Genomic DNA, 23,438 nt, shown 5'->3' on the forward strand with positions numbered 1-23,438 from the left:
ATGAAGCCAGCCGGTAGCTTTGGATATTTCTCTTCTGCTCTGCGTTGGTTTTACAGTTTGTGCTATAGGGACAACATATTTCCTTTCTAATTCTTGTAGGTGAAGCACCTCTCTAAGCTCCTTGTAACACTAAGCATATCATTAGATTTGTCTTTTAAAGTGAATTTTGGATGATGAAACATCAGTGGACTTAAGGGAAGTTTGAGTGTGCTCCAACTTTTCTCTCCCAAAGTAAAAAATGCTCCTGAGACCTAATATATTATATACTATTTTTGCTGGATTTATCTGCAGACAGTTTTAGACGGCTGAGGATAAATGCAAGTCATGAGCAAGCAATGATCATTTGGCCAACCACTTGAAAATGTATTAATTATTGGTTCAGTTTTGTTACTCAGAGACTATGGGATATAAATATGCTCCTTATTTTCAGAATGAACTCACTGCTTCAGTTCTTCCACATTGTTGCCTTTAATTAGAGTTTCTAATCAATCATCTCTGTGTATTGTTCCACATCCAGAAGTCCATGTTAATAACACGTCTGCTTACTTATAAGAGTTTGGTGGAAAGTTTAATTTCAGTATGTGGATCCATCTGGCCTTGCCAACTATAGAACTACAGAGGGTAAGTTGGTGGTAAAGGGAACACCATCTGTTTCTGAGAATTTAGTTGATGTCTGCATGATGAACAGGAACTCAATTGCAAGACTGAAGAGCCAAGATGGAAAACAAAAAAGTGAAGAGTTTATTGGGTCTTCTGTCTTATCATGAGCACAGTTTTCACAAGATGGATCAACATCATAACCAATGAGCAAAAGGTTTACATTATTCACCTAGTCACTTGGAAGAAATCACGTTCCACACATTTGCCTTTTCTTTCTTCCTCTTTGCTAGCAACCAGTTGTTAAAAGGAACTGTATTCTTTCTGCCTAAACATATATTTCTTCAAAAGTAATAACCTGTGGATCCATTAGTGTTGAATCAACAATTTACCAGCGTTCTCTAAGTCAACAGGACTCTTTATCAAGAGTTCTTACCCATTTCACCACCAAGGCCTTCTTTTAGGCCAACCATCTCCCTGGAATTAATTTTTAAATATTTTCACTGGAAGATTCACTTCAGTAATAGTTTTTCCATTCTTATTAAGCAAAGGCATTTGGGCCATCATTCTAAGTAAACAAATAAACTGTTATTACAGTGAATCCTAGCCACAAGCAGAGATATTTGATGTTTATTTAGTCTGGACCACCAGCATGTATAGAATAAATAGGTCAAGTGGGGAGAAATTAAGTGCTTTGTTGTTGTTTCAAGGCAACTTGACTATTTAAAAAAAAAAAATTTAAGCTAACAAGTTTAATACTGATTTATCACAGATAGGCACTATATTTGCACACCCTAACTTCGTCCCAAAAACTTGTACCCAGAGAAAGAGCCACAAACTCGTCTTAATAATTATTCATCCATAAATTGCAATGGTTTCCTGGTGCTGACAGATGGAGAAATATGTGCTCTGGGTGGCCTCTCTGAAGTTTGGCAGTAGATGAGCATGAACTCATGCAACAAGGATAGAATATTCTCCAGTTCTCTTGGCAGAAGGTGACAATGACTGTAAAGGAGATTAAGCTTCTAAGCAATATTTCCTTCTGAAAACCTTCTTTAGGTATTTTTATAAAGAAATAGCACTCCTAAATGAAACCTGCTGTAAACTGAGAGCATATATTGCTGTCAAACAAGGATATTCTAGATTCTAGGTGTTAGACACAAGCTGTGAAATATATGGACCTGAATAAAAATGAATAGAAACTAATTAATCATTTCTTAAACTAATCCAAACAAAAGTTCTGACATAATGTTTACAGATACCACTCAGTCATTCACTTTTATTGCCTTGTTCTCTTAATAATCTAGCACTGAGGATCTTGCCAAATATGGGTATTTTGGTTCCAATGATCTGCTTAGAAACAGCTCTTTTTAATGGAATCTGCATCATCAAGGGCACAGTTGACATCCTATGTAACTCCTTAATTTAATTTGAAGGAAACACTGACATCAACCTTGGACCAGTACCCAAACTAGAGCATGTTCAAATTATTAAAGAGCTTTAATCCACTCCCCACCTCCATCTTCACTGAACTTTATCATATTGAAACCAAACTCCCAAGGATGGCAAGTGGGTTTCAACTCACATTTCAATTCAAACGGAAGAGTGGCTGCCTGGAGAGCCATGTGAAGGAGGATTCTGAGCTCAGATCAGTAGAAATGAAGATTGTAATTAGCAACATCTGCCTTGGAGAGGGAGTGGTAGAAACAACTAGAGGATGAAGTTCTGGAGCCTAAGGATGTTTAACAGAGAAAAGAAATCTCAGGTGAGTCATGGTCTCTTTTCCAAATGCTTGAAGGGCAGCCATGTGAAAAAGAGACTCAAGTCATTCTAAAGCACCAAATTAGTAGCAACAAGTGAAATCACAAACTCCATATAACAAAGAAATCTTAAATAATTTTAAAAGCCCAAAATGGAACATACTCTCTTGAGAGGGAGAGTTATTCCCAAGACTTAGGAATGCTCAAGCAGGGGTATGGATGGCTTAGAAAGAATTCCAGCAGGTGTGAGAAGTTAGAATAAATAATTTTTTAGGGAGTCCTTGCCAAAATGAAACGTATCAAAGGCATTGGTGTCATATAGTGGAAACCAGTTAGTTGACCTGAAAGGTTAGTTATATGCTCAGTTGATGTCCCATCAGCAATCAGGATCTTTGCCACAGAGTGAAGGAGATGGGGAGAAAATCACATAAGACAGAGATGAAAGTTGTGTAGTCAGAAGAAAAAAGCCTTCTTGATTATGCTGTGGACTTTCTGAAGTCTTTAATTCTCCCTCTAGCCCATCTTCAAACTGGCATGTGGGACGTACTGTAGATGGATGGCAATGCTCATCAGGAGAAGCACACACATATATCTTGCGGGTTGATTTTTTTATTTGCCAGCTCAAGAGGAGCAGGGAGATTTATTTGGGAGGATGGTAATGAAGGTGCGGAAGCTCTCGTTGGACTGCAGTTTCTGTTTCCAACATGTTATTCTCACTTTTTTCTCTTCTTAATGCTGAGTTGCTCTCTTTATTTCTGCTTATTTTTCTTTAAAGAGAGGATATTTTTGGTATAATAAGCCAGTGACTTGAGAAAGGATGGTAGCAAAGATGTGGGACCATAGAATTTCTATGTATAATTTTTGCTGAGCTATTTCAAATGTTTTAATTACACTCCACTTTTTAAAATTATACATGCATACATTTATCTATACACAATTATACACCATTTGAAAATAAATTGATTTCTTTATCCCCAAATGAGATTTCATGTTCCTTTTCTTGCTGTCTTGTTTTTGCTCTGCCTTATAAGAATGAAATCATTCACTAACGATGGAAAAAAAAAAAATCACTTTCTTCCTTCCTAACAGTGGCACAAGGAAATGGGCTTACTTGACTAGACCCTAAAAAATACAGCAAAAGAGATCACCATCACCATCCTGATCTGAGCCGAGGAATGGAATTGGTCACTAAAAGGAAGAAGTAGATTGATAAACTCTTGGCTTCCAGAATGCTGTTTCCTGCCAAGGAGACAAAGTCGTGGCCTTTGGAGGACTGTTAGAAACCAGCACCAGGACCATCATTCTAATGCAGCAACTAAGAGCCTGAGCTGCAGACTCATACCAGACCTGAGTCCAATCCCAACTTAGAAAATGCTATTTTCTATATGACATTCATTTACTTACTTATCCTGTCTTAATTTCGTCATCTGAAAATGGAGATAATAAATCCTAGCCTCACATGACTTTGGAAATATTAATTAGAATAATTATGAGCACACCAGGCAAATAATGTTTAATTATAGAATATTATTGATTTTCAATGTAAATATTGAGTCAAAGGGCCATATGGATAAGTACATCCAAATGCATTTTGAATGCCAAAAATCAGTTGTAGCTGGTTGAAATTTTGTAGAACAAATTTCTGATTATATAGGTGATTGTTATTCACTTTCTTATTTACTCTTAAGTTTGACATCTCTCTGCTAAGGCTTGTCTTTTATTTTTCTTATTTCTGCAGTAGAATATTATCAAAATACAGGATCAGGAATTTTGGAATGTTACTCGTGTTTGTAAAGCTTCAGTTATGAAAGCTAAAATGAAAATGTAATTACCTATAGGTTTTCACTTTATGAGATTACCCTGAACATTTTGTTTATGTATGAAATTTAAACCTTACTATTGTGGCACAAGAAGTCACATGTCAAAAGACAGGTATGTACCAAATTTTCTTTTACAGGCAGTTTGAAATCACAAATGCATATACCACTGAAAATAACTCTATATTATTTATTGCGGTTTGGTGTCCAGGGCAGTCCACAAAAAGCTATCTAACTCATATCCTACTTTCTCTAAAACAGGAATAACATTTTAGAAATAAAGGAGCACATTTCATAGTATTTCTGTGAGAAAAAAAAATGAGTTTGGAGACTCAAAGTGGGGCAATAGAAATAGATCTTCCAGCTGCCTTACTCCCATTTTCATTCTAAACAAGTGGTGGTGACTTCTGAGGCCTTTAGTAGGGTGATATCGGGAGAAGATTTAAGACAGGAAGCCAGTTAGTGGGAGAGGAGGAAGATAGGGGTGACAGGAAAATATGGGCATGGAAAGCCGTAGCTGTATGTCTTTGTTTCAAGCTGTCACCCTTTTTTCTTTTCAGTTATCCTCAGAGAGTACTCTGGCAATAAAAATAATAATAATAACAATGATCATTTATTGAGAGCTTGCTGAATTAGAGGCATAGTCTTAAGCGATTTTTAACAAGCAGTCGGTCCTCTTAATAACCGGGAGAGGAAAGTATTATAATTCTAATTCTTATAGATGAGAAAACTGAGGCTTGGGGAGGTTAAGAAATGTTACCAAGATCATGCACAGAGTTAAGTGACAGAGCTACCTGAAACTGCCATTAGAGTTACCCAAACTGCCAGCCAAAGGTAGAACCCAGCTCTGGTTGTGTTTTGGATGGTTTTCACAATGTTTTGACAATTGAAATCTCGGCCAACACCGAAAAATAGAGAATTTCAGGGAAGTATTTCCAGCTTCTCTTAAAAAGTAGATAGTTTGAAGTCACTGGGTCGGCATTCTCACAGGCAACGTCAGGTGGATCCGAGGGCTAGCCATCATCCGCAGAGAGAACGGGTGCTCTCCAGGGTTTTGGTTTTTGTTTGTCCCCCATCCCCTTTCACCCTCACTGGGCTAATCGTAAACAGAGCAAAATGTACATACAGGAAGGTGCGCAGTTCACGAAAACTAAAGTTCATTGAAATTCTCACAAATGAAACATGAATGTATTCATAACCTAAGTCAAGAAATAGAACATTACCAGCACCTACCTCTCCAGAAGACCCCTGTGTTCCCTCACAGTTACTATGACTTCATCCCAGATCACCAGAGATTCACTTTGTCTGTTTTTTTACCTTAAATAAATGGACAGATTTATTTGCATGTATGTTGTATGTCTGGTGGGTTTTACTCAACATTATATTCATGAGATTCTTCTATGTTGTTGAGAGTAGCAGTAGCGTTAATTTTTATTATATTTTATTTTATGATTATACCTCAATTTATTTACCCTTTGTACTGTTCGTAGCCTTTTGGGCTGTTGCCAATTTTTTTGGCTGTTACAAACAGTGTTTTCATTGGTATCTTCTATCTATCTTTTAGTGAGTATATATATACACATCTCTCTCAGACGTACGTAGGAGAGGAATTACCAGGTCACAGGATAGACATATGTTAAGCTTTTGTAGCTACAGCCCAATAGTTTCCCAAAGATATTGTAACAATTTATATTCCTACCAACTTACTGGCTGAGAGTTACAGTAGAGTCATATATATTTTTTCTTTTTTTAGAGTCACATTTTTTGATTCCCATTCTTTTAAAATTTCACTATTATAATGAGTATGTACTGGCGTTTCTTTGTGTTTTTTTAAAACAGTTTCATCATTAGGCTATATATAATGTCCCATAAAATTCATTCAGTTAACATGTACAATTCAATGGTTTTGGTATATTTACAGAGCTGTTCAACCATCACCATAATGTAGTTTTAGAATATTTAAAAAGAAAATTTATAAAGAAAGTTTCTCCTAAAAGTAACTCACACCCATTAGCAGTCAATCTCCATACCCCTTCCCACTCCTAGGCAACCATTAATATTTCTGTCTCTATACATTTGCCTATTCTGAACCTTTCATATAAACATACCACAATTTGTTTCTCCACTCATCAGTAGATGGACATTTGACTTGTTTCTAAACTTCAAGGCTGTACTGTGAACATTTTGTATATACCTGTTGGTGAACATGTGTACACATTTCTTTTAGATATATGTAGGAGAGGAATTGCTGGGTCACAAAATACTCATGTGGTAAGTTTCTAGTGGCTGTATACAGTTTAACAAAGATATGGTATAAACTTATATTTCTACCAGTTTACCAGGTGAGAGTTACAGTTGTGTGATATTTTGGTATTGTCATTCTTTTATTTTTTTATAAAATTATTTTTTTAAGAGAGCAGTTTTAGCAAAATCGAAAGAAAGGTACAGAGATTTCCCATATGCTGCCTGACCTCACACATGCACAGCCTCTCATATTATCAACTTCCCCCACCAAAGTGGTACATTTGTTATAATTGATGAACCTACACTGACATATCATAATCAACCAAAGTCCACAGTTTACATTAGGGCTCACTCTTTGTTTTGTACATTGTATGGGTTTGAACAAATTTATAATGACATGTATTCATTATTATAATGTCACACAGAGTATTTTCACTGCCCTAAAAATTCTCTGTGCTCTGCCTTTTCATCCCTCCCTCTCAGCCTTATGCTTGGCAATCACTGATTTTTTTACTGTCTCCATAATTTTGCATTTTCCAGAATGTCAACTAGCTGGAATCACATAGTACGTATCCTTTTGGCTTCTTTCATTGAGTAATATGTGTTTAAGTTCTTCATTTTGTTTTCACAGCTTGATAGCTCATTTCTTTTTTTTAGCACTGAATAATTTTCCATTGTCTTGATGTACCACAGTTTATCTCTCCAATCACCTACTGAAGGGCAACTTGGTTGCTTCCAAGTTTTGGTAATTATGAATAAAGCTGTTATAAATATCCGTGCATAAGGTTTTGTCTAGACATAAGTTTTCAGTTCCTCTGAGTAAATACTAAGGAGCACAGTTCCCGTATTATATGGTAAGAGTATGTTTTGTAAGAAACTGCAAAACTGTCTTTCAAAGTGACTGTACCGCTTTGTATTCCCACCACCAATAAATGAGAATCCTTCTTGCTCAACATCCTCACCAGCATTTGGTGTTGTCAGAGTTTTGAATTTTGGGCATTCTAATAGGTGTGTCGTGGTACCTCGTTGTTTTAATTTTTATTTCCCTGATGACATATGTGGTACATTTTTTATATGCTTATTTCATATGCTTCATATGTTTATTTGCCACCTGTATATCTTCTTTGGTGAAGTGTTTGTGAAGGTCTTTGACCCATTTTTATAATTAGTTTGTTTGTTGTCTTACTGTTGAGTTTAAAAGAGTTCTTTCTAACAGTTCTTTATCAGAAGTGTCTTTTGCAAATATTTTCTCCCAGTTTGTGGCTTGTCTTCTCATTCTCTTGACATTGTCTTTCACAGGGCAGAAGTTTTAAATTTTAATGAAGTCCATCTTATCAATTATTTTTTTCATGAATTGTGTCCTTGATATTGTATTTACAAAGTCATCAACATATAGAAGGTCATCTAGGTTTTCTCCTATGTTATCTTCTAGGAGTTTTATAGTTTTACATTTAGGTCTGTGATCTGTTTTAAGTTAATTTTTACGAAAGGTGTAGGTTTGTGTCTAGATTCTTTTTTTTTTTTTGCATGTGGATGTCTAGTTGTTCCAACACCATTTGTTGAAAACACTATCTTTGTTCCATTGTGTTGCCTTTGTTCCTTTGTCAAAGATCAATTGATTATATTTATCTTGGTCTATTTCTGAGCTCCCTATTCTGTTACATTAATCTATTTTTTCACCAATACTGCACTGACTTGATTATTATATCTTTATAGTAAGTCTTGAAGTTGGGTAATATCAGGTCTCCAACTTTGTTTTTCTCCTTCAATATTGAGTTGGCTATTCTGAGTCTTCTGGCCCTGCCATATAAACTTTAGAATATGTTGATATCCACCAAATAACTTCCTGGGATTTTTTTGGTATTGAATTGAATCATAGCTCAAGTTGGGAAGAATTGACATTTGGACAATATTTTCTTCATACATATGAACACAGAATATTGCTCCGCTTACTTTGATCTTTGATTTTATTCATCAGTTTTGTAATTTTCCTCACATAGATCATGTATACATTTTGTTAAATTTATACCTAAGTATTTCATTTTGTGGGGTGCTAAATGGAATTGTGTTTTTAATTTCAAATTCCACTTGGTCATTGCTGGTTTATAGGAAAGTGATCAACTTTTGAATATTAAGCTTGTATACTACAACCTTGCTGTAATTGCTTATTAGTTCCAGGATGTTTTCTGTTGCTGTTGATTGTTTGCATTTTCAACATAGATAACCATGTCATCTATGAATAAATACAGCTCTATTTCTTCCTTCTCAGTCTGTCTACTTTTTATTTCTTTTTTATTTTCTTATTGCATTAACTAGGACTTCCAGTACTGTGTTGAAAAGGACTGAGCGGGGACATCCTTGTCTTGCTCCTGATTTTAATGGGAAAGCTTCTAGCTTCTGATCATTAAGTATGTTAGATGAAAGTTTTTTGTAGATATTCTTTATCAAGTTGAAGAATTTCTCCTCTAATTCTAGTCTACTGAGAGCTTTATCATAAATGGGTGTTGTGTTTTGTCAAATACTTTTTCTGAATCTAATGATATGATCGTGTGTTTTTTTTTTTTTTTTTTTTTTTTGGTCTGTTGATGTTATTATGCATTACATTAATTTGTTTTCAAATGTTGAACCAGCCTGGGATAAATCCTACTTGGTGTGATGTATAATTCTTTCTATACTTTTTTGGATTTGATTAGTTAATATTTTGTTGAGGATTTTGCATCTATGTTCATGAGAGATACTAGTTTGTAATTTTCTTTTCTTGAAATTTCTTTATTTGATTTTGCTGTTAGTGAAATGCTGGACTCAGAATAAGTTAGGAAGTATACCCTCTGCTTCTATCCCCTGGAAGAGGTTGTAGAGAATTGGTATAATTCCTCTCTTAAATATTTGATAGAATTCACCAGTGAACCCAAGTGGACCTTGTGTTTTCTCTTTTGGAAGGTTATTTATTATTGATTCTATTTCTTTAAGGGATAGAGTTCTATTCAGATTATCTGTTTCTTCTTGTGTTAGTTTTGGCAAATTGTGTCATTTGAGGAACTGGTCTATTTCATTTAGGTTATCAAATGTGCAGGCACAGAGTTATTTATAATATTTTGTCATTGTTTTCAAATTGTAGAAATTATAGCATGTACTGCTGCCTTATTGTGTTTTTAATTTGCATTTTTAATTGAAGTATAATTGACTTATAATATTACATTAGTTTCAGGTGTACAACACAGTGATTTGATATTTTAATACATTATGAAATGATCACTACTGTAAGTCTAGTTACCATCTGTCACCCTACAAAGTTATTACAGTATTATTGACTATATTCCCTATGCTGTATATATTCCCCCATGACATTTATTTTATAACTGGAAGTTTGTACCTCTTAATCCCCTTCATCTGTTTCACTATCCCCCACTCTCTTCTCCTCTGGCAATCACTAGTTTGTTCTCTGTATCTATGAGTCTGTTTCTGTTCTGTTTCGTTTATTCGTTTTGTTTTTTAGATTTCACATATAAGTGTTGTCTTTTTGATGATACCAATTCTGATAGGTATGAGCTGATATCTCATTGTGGTTTTGATTTGCATTTCTCTGATGATTAGTGATGTTGAGCATCTTTTCATGTACCTGTTGGCCATCTGTATGTCTTCTTTGGAAAAAATGTCTATTCAGATCCTTTGCCCATTTTTTAATCAGATTGTTTTTTGCTATTGAGTTGTGTGAGTTCTTCATATATCTTGGATATAAACTCCTTATCTGATATATGATTTGCAAATATTTTCTCCCATTATTTTTTGTTGATGGTTTTCTTTGCTGTGCAGAAACTTTTTTGCTGCAGTTCACCTATTTATTTTTGCTTTTGTTGCCTTTGCTTTCGGAGGCAGATCCAAAACTCATCATCGTACTGATGAAAAGAAGCTTACTACCTATGTTTTCTTCTAGAAGTTTTATGGCTTCTGGTCTACATTCAAGTCATTAGTTCATTTGAGTGAATTTTTGTGTACAATGGAAGATAGTAGTTTAGTTTCATTCTTTTGCATATGGTTGTCCAGTGGTCTCAACACAATTTATTGAAGAGATTATCCTTTCTTCATTGTATATTCTTGCCTTTTTTTTCATAAATTAATTGTTGAGTTTGGTTTGCAATTTTGGGGAGGATTTTGCATCTATGTTCATCAGTGATATTGACCTCTAATTTTCTTTCTTTGTGCTGTGTTTGTCTGGTTTTGGTATCAGGATAATACTGGCCTCATAAAATGAATTTGAAAGCATTCCTTCTTCAATTATTTGGAAGAGTTTGAGAAGGATAGGTATTAAATCTTCTTTGAATGGTTGGTAGAATTCATCAGTGAAGCTGTCTGGTCTTGGACTTTTGTTTAAGGGGACATTTTTTGTTACTGATTCACTCTCCTAACTAGTGTTCAGCCTATTCAGATTGTGTATTTCTTCATGGTTCAGTCTTGGAAGATTGTACATTTCTAGGAATTTATTCATTTCTTCTAGGTTTTCCAATTTGTTGTCATTTTCATAGTAGTCTCTTATGATCTTTAGTATTTCTGTAGTATCAGCTATAAATTCTCTTTAATTTCTGATTTTATTTTTTGAGCTCTCTCTCTTTTTTCTTAAATATATATATATATATATATATATATATGTTTATTTTAATTTGATAGCAAGTTAAGTTTGAAAACATTCTAAAACTCTACATTTTTCCTCACCCCCAACATTTTGTCTTCGGAGTGACATTTTGTACCATTTTTGTGTCTGTATCTCTTTAGTAATTGTTATAGTTATTTTTACTACTTTTGTCTCTTAACCTTCATATTAGCTTTATAATTGATTAGTCCACTACTTTTACTATATATTTACCTTTACCAGTGAGATTTTTACTTTCTTATGTTTTCTTGCTACTAATTAGTGCCCCTTTTTTCAGCTTAATGAAGTCTTTTAACACTTCTTGTAAGGCCGGTTTAGTGGTGGTGAACTCCTTTAATTTTTACTTGTCTGGAAAACTTTTAATCTCTCCTTCAATTCTGAATCATAGCCTTGGAAGTTTCTTGCTTTCAGCACTTTGAATGTATCATGTCACTCTCTTCTGTCCTGCAAAGCTTCTGCAGAAAAATCTGTTGATGATCTTATGGGGGTTCCCTTGTACATAACAAGTTATTTTTCTCTTGCTGCTTTTAAGATTCTCTACTTTTAACTTCTGATATTTTGATTATAATGTGTCTTGCTGTGGATCTCTTTGGGTTCACCTTATTTGAACTCTCTGGGCCTCCTGGATATAGATGTCTTTTCCTTGCAGGCAGGTTAGGGAAATTTTCAGCCCTTAACTCTTCAAATAAGTTTTCTGCCTCATTTTCTCTCTCTTCTCCTTCTAGGACCCCTCTAATGTGAAAGTTGTTCCATTTGATGTTGTCCCATAGGTCTCTTATCTTCAATTTTTTAAATTCTTTTTTCTTTTTGCTGCTTTATGTTAGTTCCATTGCCCTGCCTTCTAGGTCACTGATTCTTTTTCTGTTTCATCTAGTCTGTTGTTGAATTCATCTAGTATTTTTCAATTCAGTTATTGTGTTCTTTAGTCCTGTGACTTCCGTTTGGTATTTTCTTATCTTTTCTATCCCTTTGTTGAAGTTCTCTCTGTGTTCATTCACTCTTTCCCTGAGATTTGTTAGCATCTTTATGACCATTACTTCGAACTCTTTATCAAGTAGATAACTCATCTCCATTTCATTAAGGTTTTTCCCCCCCCTCCTTAGGTTTTATCTTGTTCTTTTGTTTTTCATTGCATATATTCATTGTTTATGAAACATGTAATGGCTCAAGATGCTCTTTCAAAAAATTTACTTTGGCTTCTGGACAACAGTTAATGGAAGTGCCAATCACCTTAACCTATTGTGTGATTAAGTTGAAGATAGGTTTCCATCTTTGTGATGATGTTATGGACTAAATGTGTCTCCCACCCCCTTCAATTCATATGCTGAAGCCCTATCCCCCATTGCAAATGTGACTGTATTTAGAGAAAGAACCTTTAAGGAGGTAATTAAGTTTAAATGAGGTCTTAAAGATGGGGCCCTAAACGAATAGGACGGGTGTTCTTATAAGAAGAGGTAGAGATCAGGAAGTACATGCACAGAGGAAAGGCCATGTAAGGATACAGCAAGAAAGCAGTCATCTGCAAGCCAAGAAAAGATGCCTTACCAGAAACCAACCATGCTGGCACTTTGATCTTGAACTTCCTGCCTCCAGTACTGTGAGAAGATAAATTTCTGTTGTTGAAGCCACCCAATCTGTGGAATGCTCTTATGGCTACCTGAGCAAACTAATACAGATGATAATGTATTTTTTTGCCTACTCTTGCACTAGGATAGCACTTCCAAGTTCCATCTGAAAATATGTTTACCAAGAGTCCTCATCCTTGGAAGAAACTGGATGTTGTTTTCTCACATAATCTGGAGACTATCAAAAGCTCTGCTTAGTGTCTCAGCTTTTAGACTGCTTTTCACAAATCACAAATGCCTCAAGAAAAAAAGGTCTTGAATGTTGGGTTCATTTCTTTTCACTCTTAATTCTCTTGGATCTTGATCATTCTCAAGCCCTGGCTTCCTACATAGACCTGAACTCCAATTTATATCTTTCTAGCCCCAGGAGACTGTACAGGTCAACTTCACCTCTCAGTCTTTTAGCTGCCATTTTATGCTTGGTTTCTTGGTCCTGTGGTGTTTAAAAAATCAGAACTGCTCAAATAGGAGAAAGACAAATATTATATGACATCACTTATATGTGGGATCTAAAAAAATACAACAAACTAGTGAATATAACAAAAAAAGAGATAGCTTCACAGATCTAGAAAGGAAGAGTGCTTAGCACTATCCTACTGTGCTCTGTGAGGGAGCCTGCTGGGGACACTGAGCCCCAAAAGGAGCAAGCAAAGTACAAACCACAGATCAAGTTGGGATTTCACTCCATTCTCACAGGAAAAAGTTTGAGATTATAAAATGGGAGAACAGAAAAGTGTTTTGGCATTGTGGGCTCTTTCTAGGACGCATCAAAAATCAGTCATGTTCTCAGCCCAAATTAATGTCATTGCTCTCATTTAGAGTCTTTCATTCAGAGCGTTAAGTGATGGAAGAGTTCATTTACTACAGAAGAGCTAGAAAGCTCATTGTTGAAGATGTAACACAAAGATGTGATGAGTTGTAGTTTTAGATGAACTTAAAGACAGGAGCTAACAGAGTTTAACTCATGGAATACAGACCAAACTAAACAACATTCTCCTGTGCTCTTCATTCATTTACTCACTCATTTTGCAAAACAATTTTATTCTGATTCTTTATGTAGTGGTTTACTATAAACTGGAACTTGGACCAAGTGACTTCTATTGATCCAGCAGTGCTACTGCTTTTCAGGCATCACTATGATCTTACATAAGTTCTACAAAAAAATTTGTGATTTATTTTTTACTGTGCTTTCACTTTGTTCCTAAAAGGTTTTGAGCCGCTTTACACTGGAAAAGAAAATAAAATGGAAGAGAAAATCGGGACAAAATTAAAAGAAGAGTTGGAGGAAAAAATAAAATGAGACTGAAGACAAGATTAGCACATAAAATGGACACCATATACCTGTGAGAGGCCGGCCATGAATGTGAGGGACCAGAGTAAAAAGGGGATACAATTGGTAACAAAATTCACAATTTCCCTGAGATAAGAATGCAATATTGACTTCACAGCCACAACAATATATTACCACAATAAGGATAACTACTAAAATTTTACAGATAAAAAAGATTACTTCCCAGAAGAAACACTTTACCCAAGTAGCGATCATAACTTGATCTCAGGATCAGCCAGCTTAGTGTATATCTAAACTTATATCCAAAATCATCTATATCATAACTACAAAATAATGGGACTAGTTAAAAAATAACACTCCATAATGTATGCATTCAAATGAGTGATGGTGTCTTTATAGGCACTTTCTTAGGAAGCTATCTATTATTTTATAGCTTCTATTTCTTAAACATTTTTGGAACTTTCTTAACAACATTTATCCAACAGGTATTTAATTCGGTGCTTGGTGTTCTGCCTGATGTTGGATAGAGGGCATTTATCAAGAGAGACAGTATTTGCCCTCAAAGAAATTAGAGACCAGCAGGAAAGAAAGGCATTACCTGATTAACTACACGAAAGTTGATGAGTATTTTGATTTCAGAAGTACTGGAGGGTCCAGTTCTGAATACTCTCAAGGTATATGCCTTTAAATATCCACAGTGCTCTTGATGTTTTAATGGTCAATATTCATACAGAATTAGCTCATATTGGGAATGTAGGAAAGAAATTGTATATAAGTTGATGTAGTTAAGTAGTTTTCAAGAAGCAACAGACTGCTTTCCCCATTATATTCTCTACTAAGTGTCCATATTTCATTCTTCTTTCTCCTCAATGCAAAGGCATTTTTGGCTCATCTGGATACCCTCTATAGTTATCAGGAACTTATGTGTGTGCCGGGGTGGGGGGAGGAGCAGGGAGTGTGGTGGTGAAAAACAAATACATTACACGGATTGGCTACAGAGCACCTGAGTCATGCACGAGTTTGGGTAACAGTGAGAAAGATAAAACTGGCATTCTGAATCATGAAATACTTTGCAGTTCTCAAGAATATAGCCAGAGCAGGAATTATTTTTCTTGGGTGTAGTGATATAACATGAGAGAGAGAGAAAGGGAGGAGAGAGAGGAAGGTAGGTCACTATATGTGAACCTTGCAGACTGGGGCAGGCCAATTCACAATTTTCTGTCACTCACAGTTTTGTTTCTGAATTTCCAGGACAGGTAACTTTGGAGCACTAAGACTATGCAATAGCTCATAATCTAATGCTGAAAGTTATTTTAAAAGAATGAATTCCCAAAATATTGTGAGTCCTAGCAGCAGCATTAGAATAAGATTCCAGTCTCCTAAGATTATTATTAGAAAAGAACAGGAATTATTGATTCCCTTACTATAAAGTAATACATCCTATAAAAGAAGAAAAAAATAATCGGGGAAGAGCGAAACTTGGATTAGTAGAGTTAGAACCCGTCATAACAAGAGGCCGAGCTATAGACTCCCCACTCAGAAAAAACATCATCTTGGGTTTTTGTTTTTGTTTTTCATCAGTTGTTTCCAGAGTAAATGAAGTTTGAGAGTTGAATTGTCCATTTTGTCATCTGGTATAGACGCAACGCATAACGTTTCAAAGGACCCTGATCTGCTCTAAATCTAGCTACTTCCACTCACCTCCTTACACTTTACAAGATAAAGTAATTCATAACTTTCTTCTGTTATTTTGTATAACACCCAATAATATTTTCCCATTCTATTTCTATTCTCCTATCCCCAAATGGCAGCAAATTCCTCCTTGCAATAAATGTTGTCTTATTTTTTTTAAAAAGTCTTTATTACTTATTTGAATTTTTTACAAACCTATACTTACTATAATTCCCAACATATTCACCAAATTGAATGAATGTTATTGAATGAATGCTTTAAATGAATGTTAACTGTTTTTTAAAAAATAGCATTAAAGATGTTTTTAAAAATGAATCTTTTCATATAAAGCTTCACAAATCATAACCTCTCACATAATACCTCATTATACTAAAGAGTTTTAAAAAATCTAGCTTAGACTATCATAATGAGAAGGGCAAGGTTACAAACTGAATCACTGACTTGTCATGTAGCTTTGAAGTGGGCAATGTTCAGACTCTTTCTAATTCCAGTAATTGTCTTACAAGTTCATGCTAAGGTCAGAATTAACAAATACTCACCCAGCATCTTCAAAACACCTAATAGATTGTGAATTGTTATTAAAGATTCAAAGGGCTAGGAGGCATACTCTAAAATTTCATAATCTAATCAGTCAGACACTTGTTTTTCAATCAGAAACCACTTACTAAGTGAATACAATGAGCTGGATAGACCCTGCAAGCAGATGACCTCTTTGCAGTAGAGACCTGCAAATGTCTTCTCCGTCTGAGGGTGTTTATGTTTCTGCTGCCACACTCACCGGGGTCTGTGTCTCTGTGTCTCAAGTTCAACATCCCGAGGGGGTTCAAACTGGTCTGACAAGTCACTGTTTCCCTCGGAGCAGAGCTTTCATACCATACCACTTTACCCCATTCATTCTTCAAACTATTCATCACTCATTCTTCATGCTAGCTGCCCTTCGCTTGGGCTCCCAACACTGGTGTGACTAGGAGGACGGGGTCAGAATATGGCCACTTCAGTGGAACCATCGGTGGCACTTTTGGTCACCAGTGGCCGTGGCTGTGACAGACGTTCTCAGAGGTAAAAGACCCACTGTTTATACACACACACACCATATATATATAGATATATATATATTTTTTCACACTGTAATTAATTCATGAGTAGTCTGCTGTAAAATATTAGTTTATTGAATCATAATAAGTACGGTTTAAGTGTATTTTCTGTAGGCTCCTCATTTGTATTTTCCTTTTAGAACTGTAGAGTTTTTAATGAACCAGGGATGGTTCCAGTTTCTTCTTTGGACAGATGGGGGGAGGGGGAGGAGAGAGAGATAGAGAGAGAAGGGAGGAGGGAGAGAGAATGAGAGAGAGAGAGAGAGAGAGAGAGAGAATAGGAAATACTTCAAATGTTGAGAGACTTGTGTCAAGGTTGTTCAGCAACCATCAAAGTAGAATCCAGGATTCCAGGCAGTGGGGTCTTCTATTCAACACACTTCACACCATAACCTCATGTTTACATTTTGTCTCGTTTTCTAAAATCAAAACAGTAAAATGAAAGGAGAAAAAGAACCTAATAACATGAGTTCTCAAATTCTCTAAATATTCCTCACTTAGAGTTAAGCTCAGTTAAGAGTCTAGGATGCTACACCCCTGATTTGACTCATTTCTATCCCCGCTGGAATTACCCTTTTCTCTGATCTCTGTCTACACTGCTGCAGGTCCTGGTCAACAACATTGCTGGTGTGTGCCACCAGACACACAGAGTGTTCAGCCAGCCTGCCTCAGTCATAAGGGAACACCGCAGAATGTCTTCCTAGAGGCAAGTGGGTTGTTATATCATCTTTAGTCAAAGGATAAAGATACTAAAGATATTTTGCTTTCTGTTTTGTTTCTTGCCAATTCACTATGACTAAACTGAAAAGGGTTATAAATTCACATAGTGCCAAACTGAATAACAAGGTGTAGTAATTTTTCTTGTTGAATTAAAAATGTAACCCTAACAGGCACATATGTAGCTTCTATGCCTGATTATTACTCTCCCCTCATGTATCTTCCTTTTCCTTACACAGAGGCTGAGACCATATTTCCTCTGGAAAAAGACAATGGAATTTCACCCCTTTCCCAATTCAGGTACTAACCAAACTTATTTTTCATTTTTATTTTATTTCTCAGCTACTTGAGTCATGCCTATGCCAAATTCCTATGAAAAGGGGAAGCAAGTACATTATTTTTCATGCATAACAAATAATTCCATTAAAACTAATCATATATGGCCTCAAAACTGAACCACTTTTTAGCAGAAAGATAGCCTGGGCCAAAGACCATTGCAAAGAAGAATGTGAAAAAAGTGAGAAGCGCATAATGCAAGAAAACTCACACTGATGTTGGACTAACCAATGATTTCATCTTATGGTGCTAATTTTTCTCCATTCTAATATTTAAAGAGACTCTTCTGTCTGGAAAGATGAATGGAGCTGAAAAGATGGCAGTGCAAGCTGACGGGATATAGCATCTTCTGATTTAAACAAAGGTGCCTTTGGGAAACTATCAAAGGTTACAAAAATGAGTAGTTATACAGAAAAATTAAAGAAATTAAAAGGAATCATATTATCCTAGTCAGGGAGTAGATTTTAAAATATGTGTGTGTTTAAAATCTAATTCACGCTGTGTAATTTCAGTGGCTGAAGTCTTATTGCATTAATCAAAATGGGTAGGTGTGGGCTCTGCTTATCCTAAACTCAGACATGCTAAAGGAAAGAAAGATTAATCTGATAAAGGTATCACTATTTCTAATCGGACTGACGGGCAAGTGTAGTGTGGGTGTACGAGGCAATGTCGGGTGAATTATAGCGAAGTGATGAACTACCTTGAAGATGAAGCAATCAAATAGATAGCTCTAAAAATTACCATGGCATCTTTATTAAACACTTTGGTGCAAGTGTTCCTGTGTCGGCCTTCTTCACAAAGTGCAGAAGCACTGTGTTGTATTTGGTGAAATTAAATCTTAATAGGAGAGCATCAGCTAAGGCTGCTACCTTTCACTTACCAAAATTAAGCACTAGATATTAATTTCCTTTCTAATAGGAGGAGATGACATTTTGATAACACTTTCAATTCACAAAATAGTTAAACATCCAAGAGAAGAGTTAGCAAACACTTTTTAAAAACATCTCTCACATATTTGTATCTGTGCATTGTGCACTCTTTTTAATGAAAAGTAATATGAAACATTTGTTACTCATCCTTGTCTTTCTTATAAATAATTTAGCAAGTCATTATTTTGTCTTCAGAAAAGAAGATAACTGTCTCTGAATTATTATGACTGAATTGAATAAAGTCAAGATGTTTTTAGGAAAAAAGATAATTGTCTCTGAATTATTATGATTGAATTGAATAAAGTCAAGATGTTTTTGTAATTGGTAGAGAAGAGCAAGTAGTTCCTATTGTTTAACAATTTGCTTTTGTCTGATTAGATAAAAATTTCAAAAAGTGAGACCACAAAGAAATATCCCCCCAAAATGTACCCCTAATCTCGCTATCAAGAGATAACTACCAGTAACATTTTTGCATTATACGAATGTATACATACATATGTAATACATAAATAAGCACATACAAGTGTGTTTTTTATACATACATACACATTATACATATGTGTGTGTACACACACACACACACACATATATACATGTTTTTTAATGGAATCAGACTACATAGTTTCCTTTGAACCCAGCTTTCTTTTCTTAGAAATATATTGGAGGCATTTTTTCAAATTAATAGGTAAAGATCTATGTTAACATTTTTAATGTCTTCCTAGTATTGCATTTCATGTGTCTTAGCATTTATTTAACTTAACATATACTAATGAGTATTCAAGTTATTTTCAACCTTTGGCCATTATGAACAGGATGTATCTTTGAATTAAAATCTGAAATCATACACAAATATGAAAAATTTTATTTAGACTACTTCATGCTGTGAGTCACAAATACTAGATAAATGCTCCAATGGGTAATGGTACTTATTTTATAAACCTTTGAAATTGTAATTCCACTCAGCATTATATGTATGTTTCTCCATTGACTCAGAGTATTTCATATTTCCCCTCATATATTCCTTTGGAGGAGTTAAAAGGTGGTCATTTCTATCTACATTTAACATACTGACTTCCAGTTGGAGCATCCAAAGTTATAAATGTGGGAGAGGCAATACTAACTAAATCTAAGGAACATAGTTGCTTGCATCTACTTTGTGTTCTTTCCAACGGACCAGAGCTTTCCCTGGTTCTTGGTGTGGGAGGAACCCTGGGGAATTAACTAGCCTGATTTCTCATTCCTGCCTCTTTTCCTTCAACTGTAGTGATCTTTTCTGTCTTCATTAAATATCTCCTTTAAATTTGGCTGATGTCAGAATACCTCCTATTAGCCTCCCTTTGATTGTAATCACTTCTCTACTCTAAAGCACCTTAGCAATTAAATACAGCATTCATTGAGAGTTAATTTTGTGATCTTGAATTTTATGTGGGTATCTCTGTTCTTCTCTAGTCTGTAAACTTTGGTCATCAGAGACCCAAGATGCCATTTATTTGGAACCCACTAAAGGCACCTCACACTTTAAATAACACACATATTGAATATAGTATTTTAAACTATACTGTATCTATACAGTAATGAGAAATATTTTAGCTTTTGGACACCATCAATACTTTCTCATTATATTGTGTAAAACTATTTATTTACTGTATTAATTAATTTAAAGAGAAAGGGTACTTCAGGTAGTTTTCAGTTCTACTTTGAGTTCATTTTGGAGCAGAGATTTGAAATACAAAATCCATGATTTTTGAATGTTGAAAACCATTAGACTAGAATGAAAGAAATATATGGAGTTGTATTATGTATAAATATTATTATAGCATGTTTTTTTTAAATGCTTGATAGTTAAATCAATCTCATTTGATTTTTTATGTTATTTACTATAGTATTTTTTGAAGTACCTTTTAGCAAAAATGCATACCTTTATACAATTTGTCCAGCTTTTGAATACAATTTTCCATACTTTGAGAAGAGATCAAATGATGGCAGTACAGTTTGGAAATCCTAGGAGGAAAAAGATCAACAATTACCAAAGAGGTCATGCTGATTTCTTATGTTATTTTGGTTATAATTTAAATTATATTAAATTGCTAGATGGATATCATTTAACTGCACTTCAAATTTCCCATCATGCCCTCAAATAAAACAAAATTAGCAGGTAAGATTTATCAGTTGAAAGCCAGATATATGGACACTTTCTTAAACACATAGTTTTTACGAGCTGTGGATGGCAGCCTGGAGAAGCTCTGAGCAACACAATGACATAGCCACCTGTCTTCACAGAGCTCACAATCTACATGTTTCTCCTTGATCTTGATGATGGTGCATTTGGCTCCTTTTCTGACACGATTTTTCTTCTACATTTCCCCTCATTGAATCGTCTCTAGCAACATCTCTGCTTACTTAACACTCTGCCTCTCAGTCTTTAGACTTAGAGATGCCTCCACCTAGACAGCTTTGTCTCCAGTTATTCCCATGGTTCATTCCTTCCCTTTATCACATCCCTGTTCAAAGAGACCCTCCCTCACTACCTGCACATAAAATAGTACCCCTGAAACTTTCTATCATGTTAAACGGCTCTATTTTCTTCATAGCAATTACCATTCTTTGATACTATATATTTATTTTGTGTCCCACATGAGATGGTAAGCTTCATATGGGTAGGTACCTTGTTTTGTGCAAAATAATATTTGTTGACTAAATGAATGAAAAAGGAAAGGTGTTATACCCAAATAATCATAATAGAAGGCCACCTGTGGTAAGTATCACAGAAGTGATTCAAACAAATGCTGAAGAAGTTCAGAAGGAAGAGAGGACAAATCATTTATTGTTGAGTAACCAAAGAAGCAGCATTTGATTGAGGATAGAAACGAATGCTTTTCATGCATGTGAAACAGGCAAAGTCGTTAAAGAGGTAAAGTACTAAATCGACAGTGGATACTGTAAATAAATGGTCAGACTATATAAAAGCATATGTTTCTCCTTTGTAAAGCAGGCTTATCCTCAATGGAAATGATTTTGGACAATTTTATTTTTCTTAAGGAAACCTTGGAAGGAAGGACCTCTGCCCAGGGTCAACCTCTTTAGAGGGTTCCTACCTTACAAACACACAGAAAATAAATGTATTAAAGAACATGCAGGAACCTCTGTCACTAGGGATCTGGCTCTCCATTCCGGTACAACAGAGCCCCAACCCTAAATATCTGCTTTTATGAATAAGCCCAGGGCTTAATAACAAGCCTATTCAGGCCCCAGGGAAAAGCCCCACATCTGTTGCTTTGTGTTTATGAAACAAAAGTGACAAAGCCCAAGTGACATGAAGGACAAGAGGCTGTAACAGACACTGCTTTCGAGCACGAAAAGAATTTGTGTGATAAAAATGCTTAGATAAAAGGCAAATTAATTAATTCGAATAAAATCCTTCCTTTTGGATAGCATGAATGCAATAGAACTTTATATAATGAAGTATTATTTTCTTGTGGTGCTGAAATCCATATTCTGGCTTTCTTTTTATTTGAAATTGTGATTCTAGGGGTACTCAGGAATCAACATAATGTTTGCAAGAGTGGCGCATGACATATCGGGAACATTTTGCAATAGTAAGTAATTCATATTACTCTTAAACTTGAATGTATGAAGTTAGGCATATGTGAGAAGCATGATAGTGATTTTTTAATTTCGGCACTTGATGAACCCTGAAGACTAGAACTATGGATGGTTTAAGTTTTATAAATATATATGTATAACAATAATCTAGGTTTCAAAAAAGTAAATGAAAAGGTTTGTTTTGTGCAAATGATCTTAAACTTTTGATATTTTTAACTATGTTTTTTTTAATTTTACTATAATAAATCATTTTGGATATTTAAAAAAATTTATTTCTAATTTTTTCCTCTTTTAAAAAAAGTATAGTTGATTTGCAATATTATATTAGTTTCAGGTGTACAGCATAGTGATTCAGTATTTTTACAGACTATACTCCATTAAAAGTTATTATAAGATAATGTCTATAATTCCTTGTGCTATACAATATATCCTTGTTGTTTATCTATTTTATACATAGTGGTTAGTAACTCTTAGTCCCATACCCCTAATTTGCCCCTCCCTCCTTCCCTCTCCCCTTTGGTAACCAGTAGTTTGTTTTCTATATCTGTAAGTCTGTTTCTGTTTTGCATATACATTTGTTTGTATTATTTTTAGATTCTGCATATAAATGATACAATGTAGCATTTGTCTTTCTCTGTCTGATACACGTTAGAAATTCAGCTCTACATGAAATGAGGAACATTAGAGAAGAAATAAATGAAGGTAAAGATCTTAATTGATCTTACAGATAACGGTCTTGTTCAAAATAATAATAACAACAATATAATCAGTGATTATAGCTTATGGATAAGGTAAATAAATGACAGCAATATTATAAGGGATGGAAGGGAGGAGTTGGGAATAATCTGTTATAAGGTAGTTGAACTACCCATGAAACAATATAGTGTTATTTGAAAGTGGACTTGGATTAGTCAAAAAACACAAACAGATTAAAAGTAAAGGCATGGAGAAAGATATACTATCTAACATTAAGCAAAAGAAAGTTGGAGTAGCTACATTAATTTCAGACAAAACAGACTTCAGAGTAAGGAAAATAATCTGGAATAAAGATGGGCATTACATGATAAAGGGGTCAATTCTCAAAG

General features: G+C 34.9%; 1 protein-coding gene across 3 annotated transcripts in view; it reads right to left on the reverse strand.

The window, feature by feature from the left end:
* Positions 1-16,882: 16,882 nt before the first annotated feature.
* The window catches only part of SPATA17 (spermatogenesis associated 17), a 199,524-nt gene continuing 192,968 nt past the window's right edge, over positions 16,883-23,438 (reverse strand). For all 3 annotated transcript variants that reach the window (XM_057556589.1, XM_007173524.2, XM_057556584.1), the window contains 2 exons: positions 20,669-20,751; positions 16,883-17,187 (listed from right to left, as the gene is read on the reverse strand). In XM_057556589.1, the coding sequence (XP_057412572.1) occupies positions 20,671-20,751 (81 nt within the window). In that variant the 3' untranslated portion in view covers positions 16,883-17,187; positions 20,669-20,670. The remainder of the gene's footprint in view (positions 17,188-20,668; positions 20,752-23,438) is intronic.

Source organism: Balaenoptera acutorostrata, chromosome 1 (assembly GCF_949987535.1).
Source record: "Balaenoptera acutorostrata chromosome 1, mBalAcu1.1, whole genome shotgun sequence".
Classification (NCBI taxonomy): Eukaryota; Metazoa; Chordata; class Mammalia; order Artiodactyla; family Balaenopteridae; genus Balaenoptera; species Balaenoptera acutorostrata.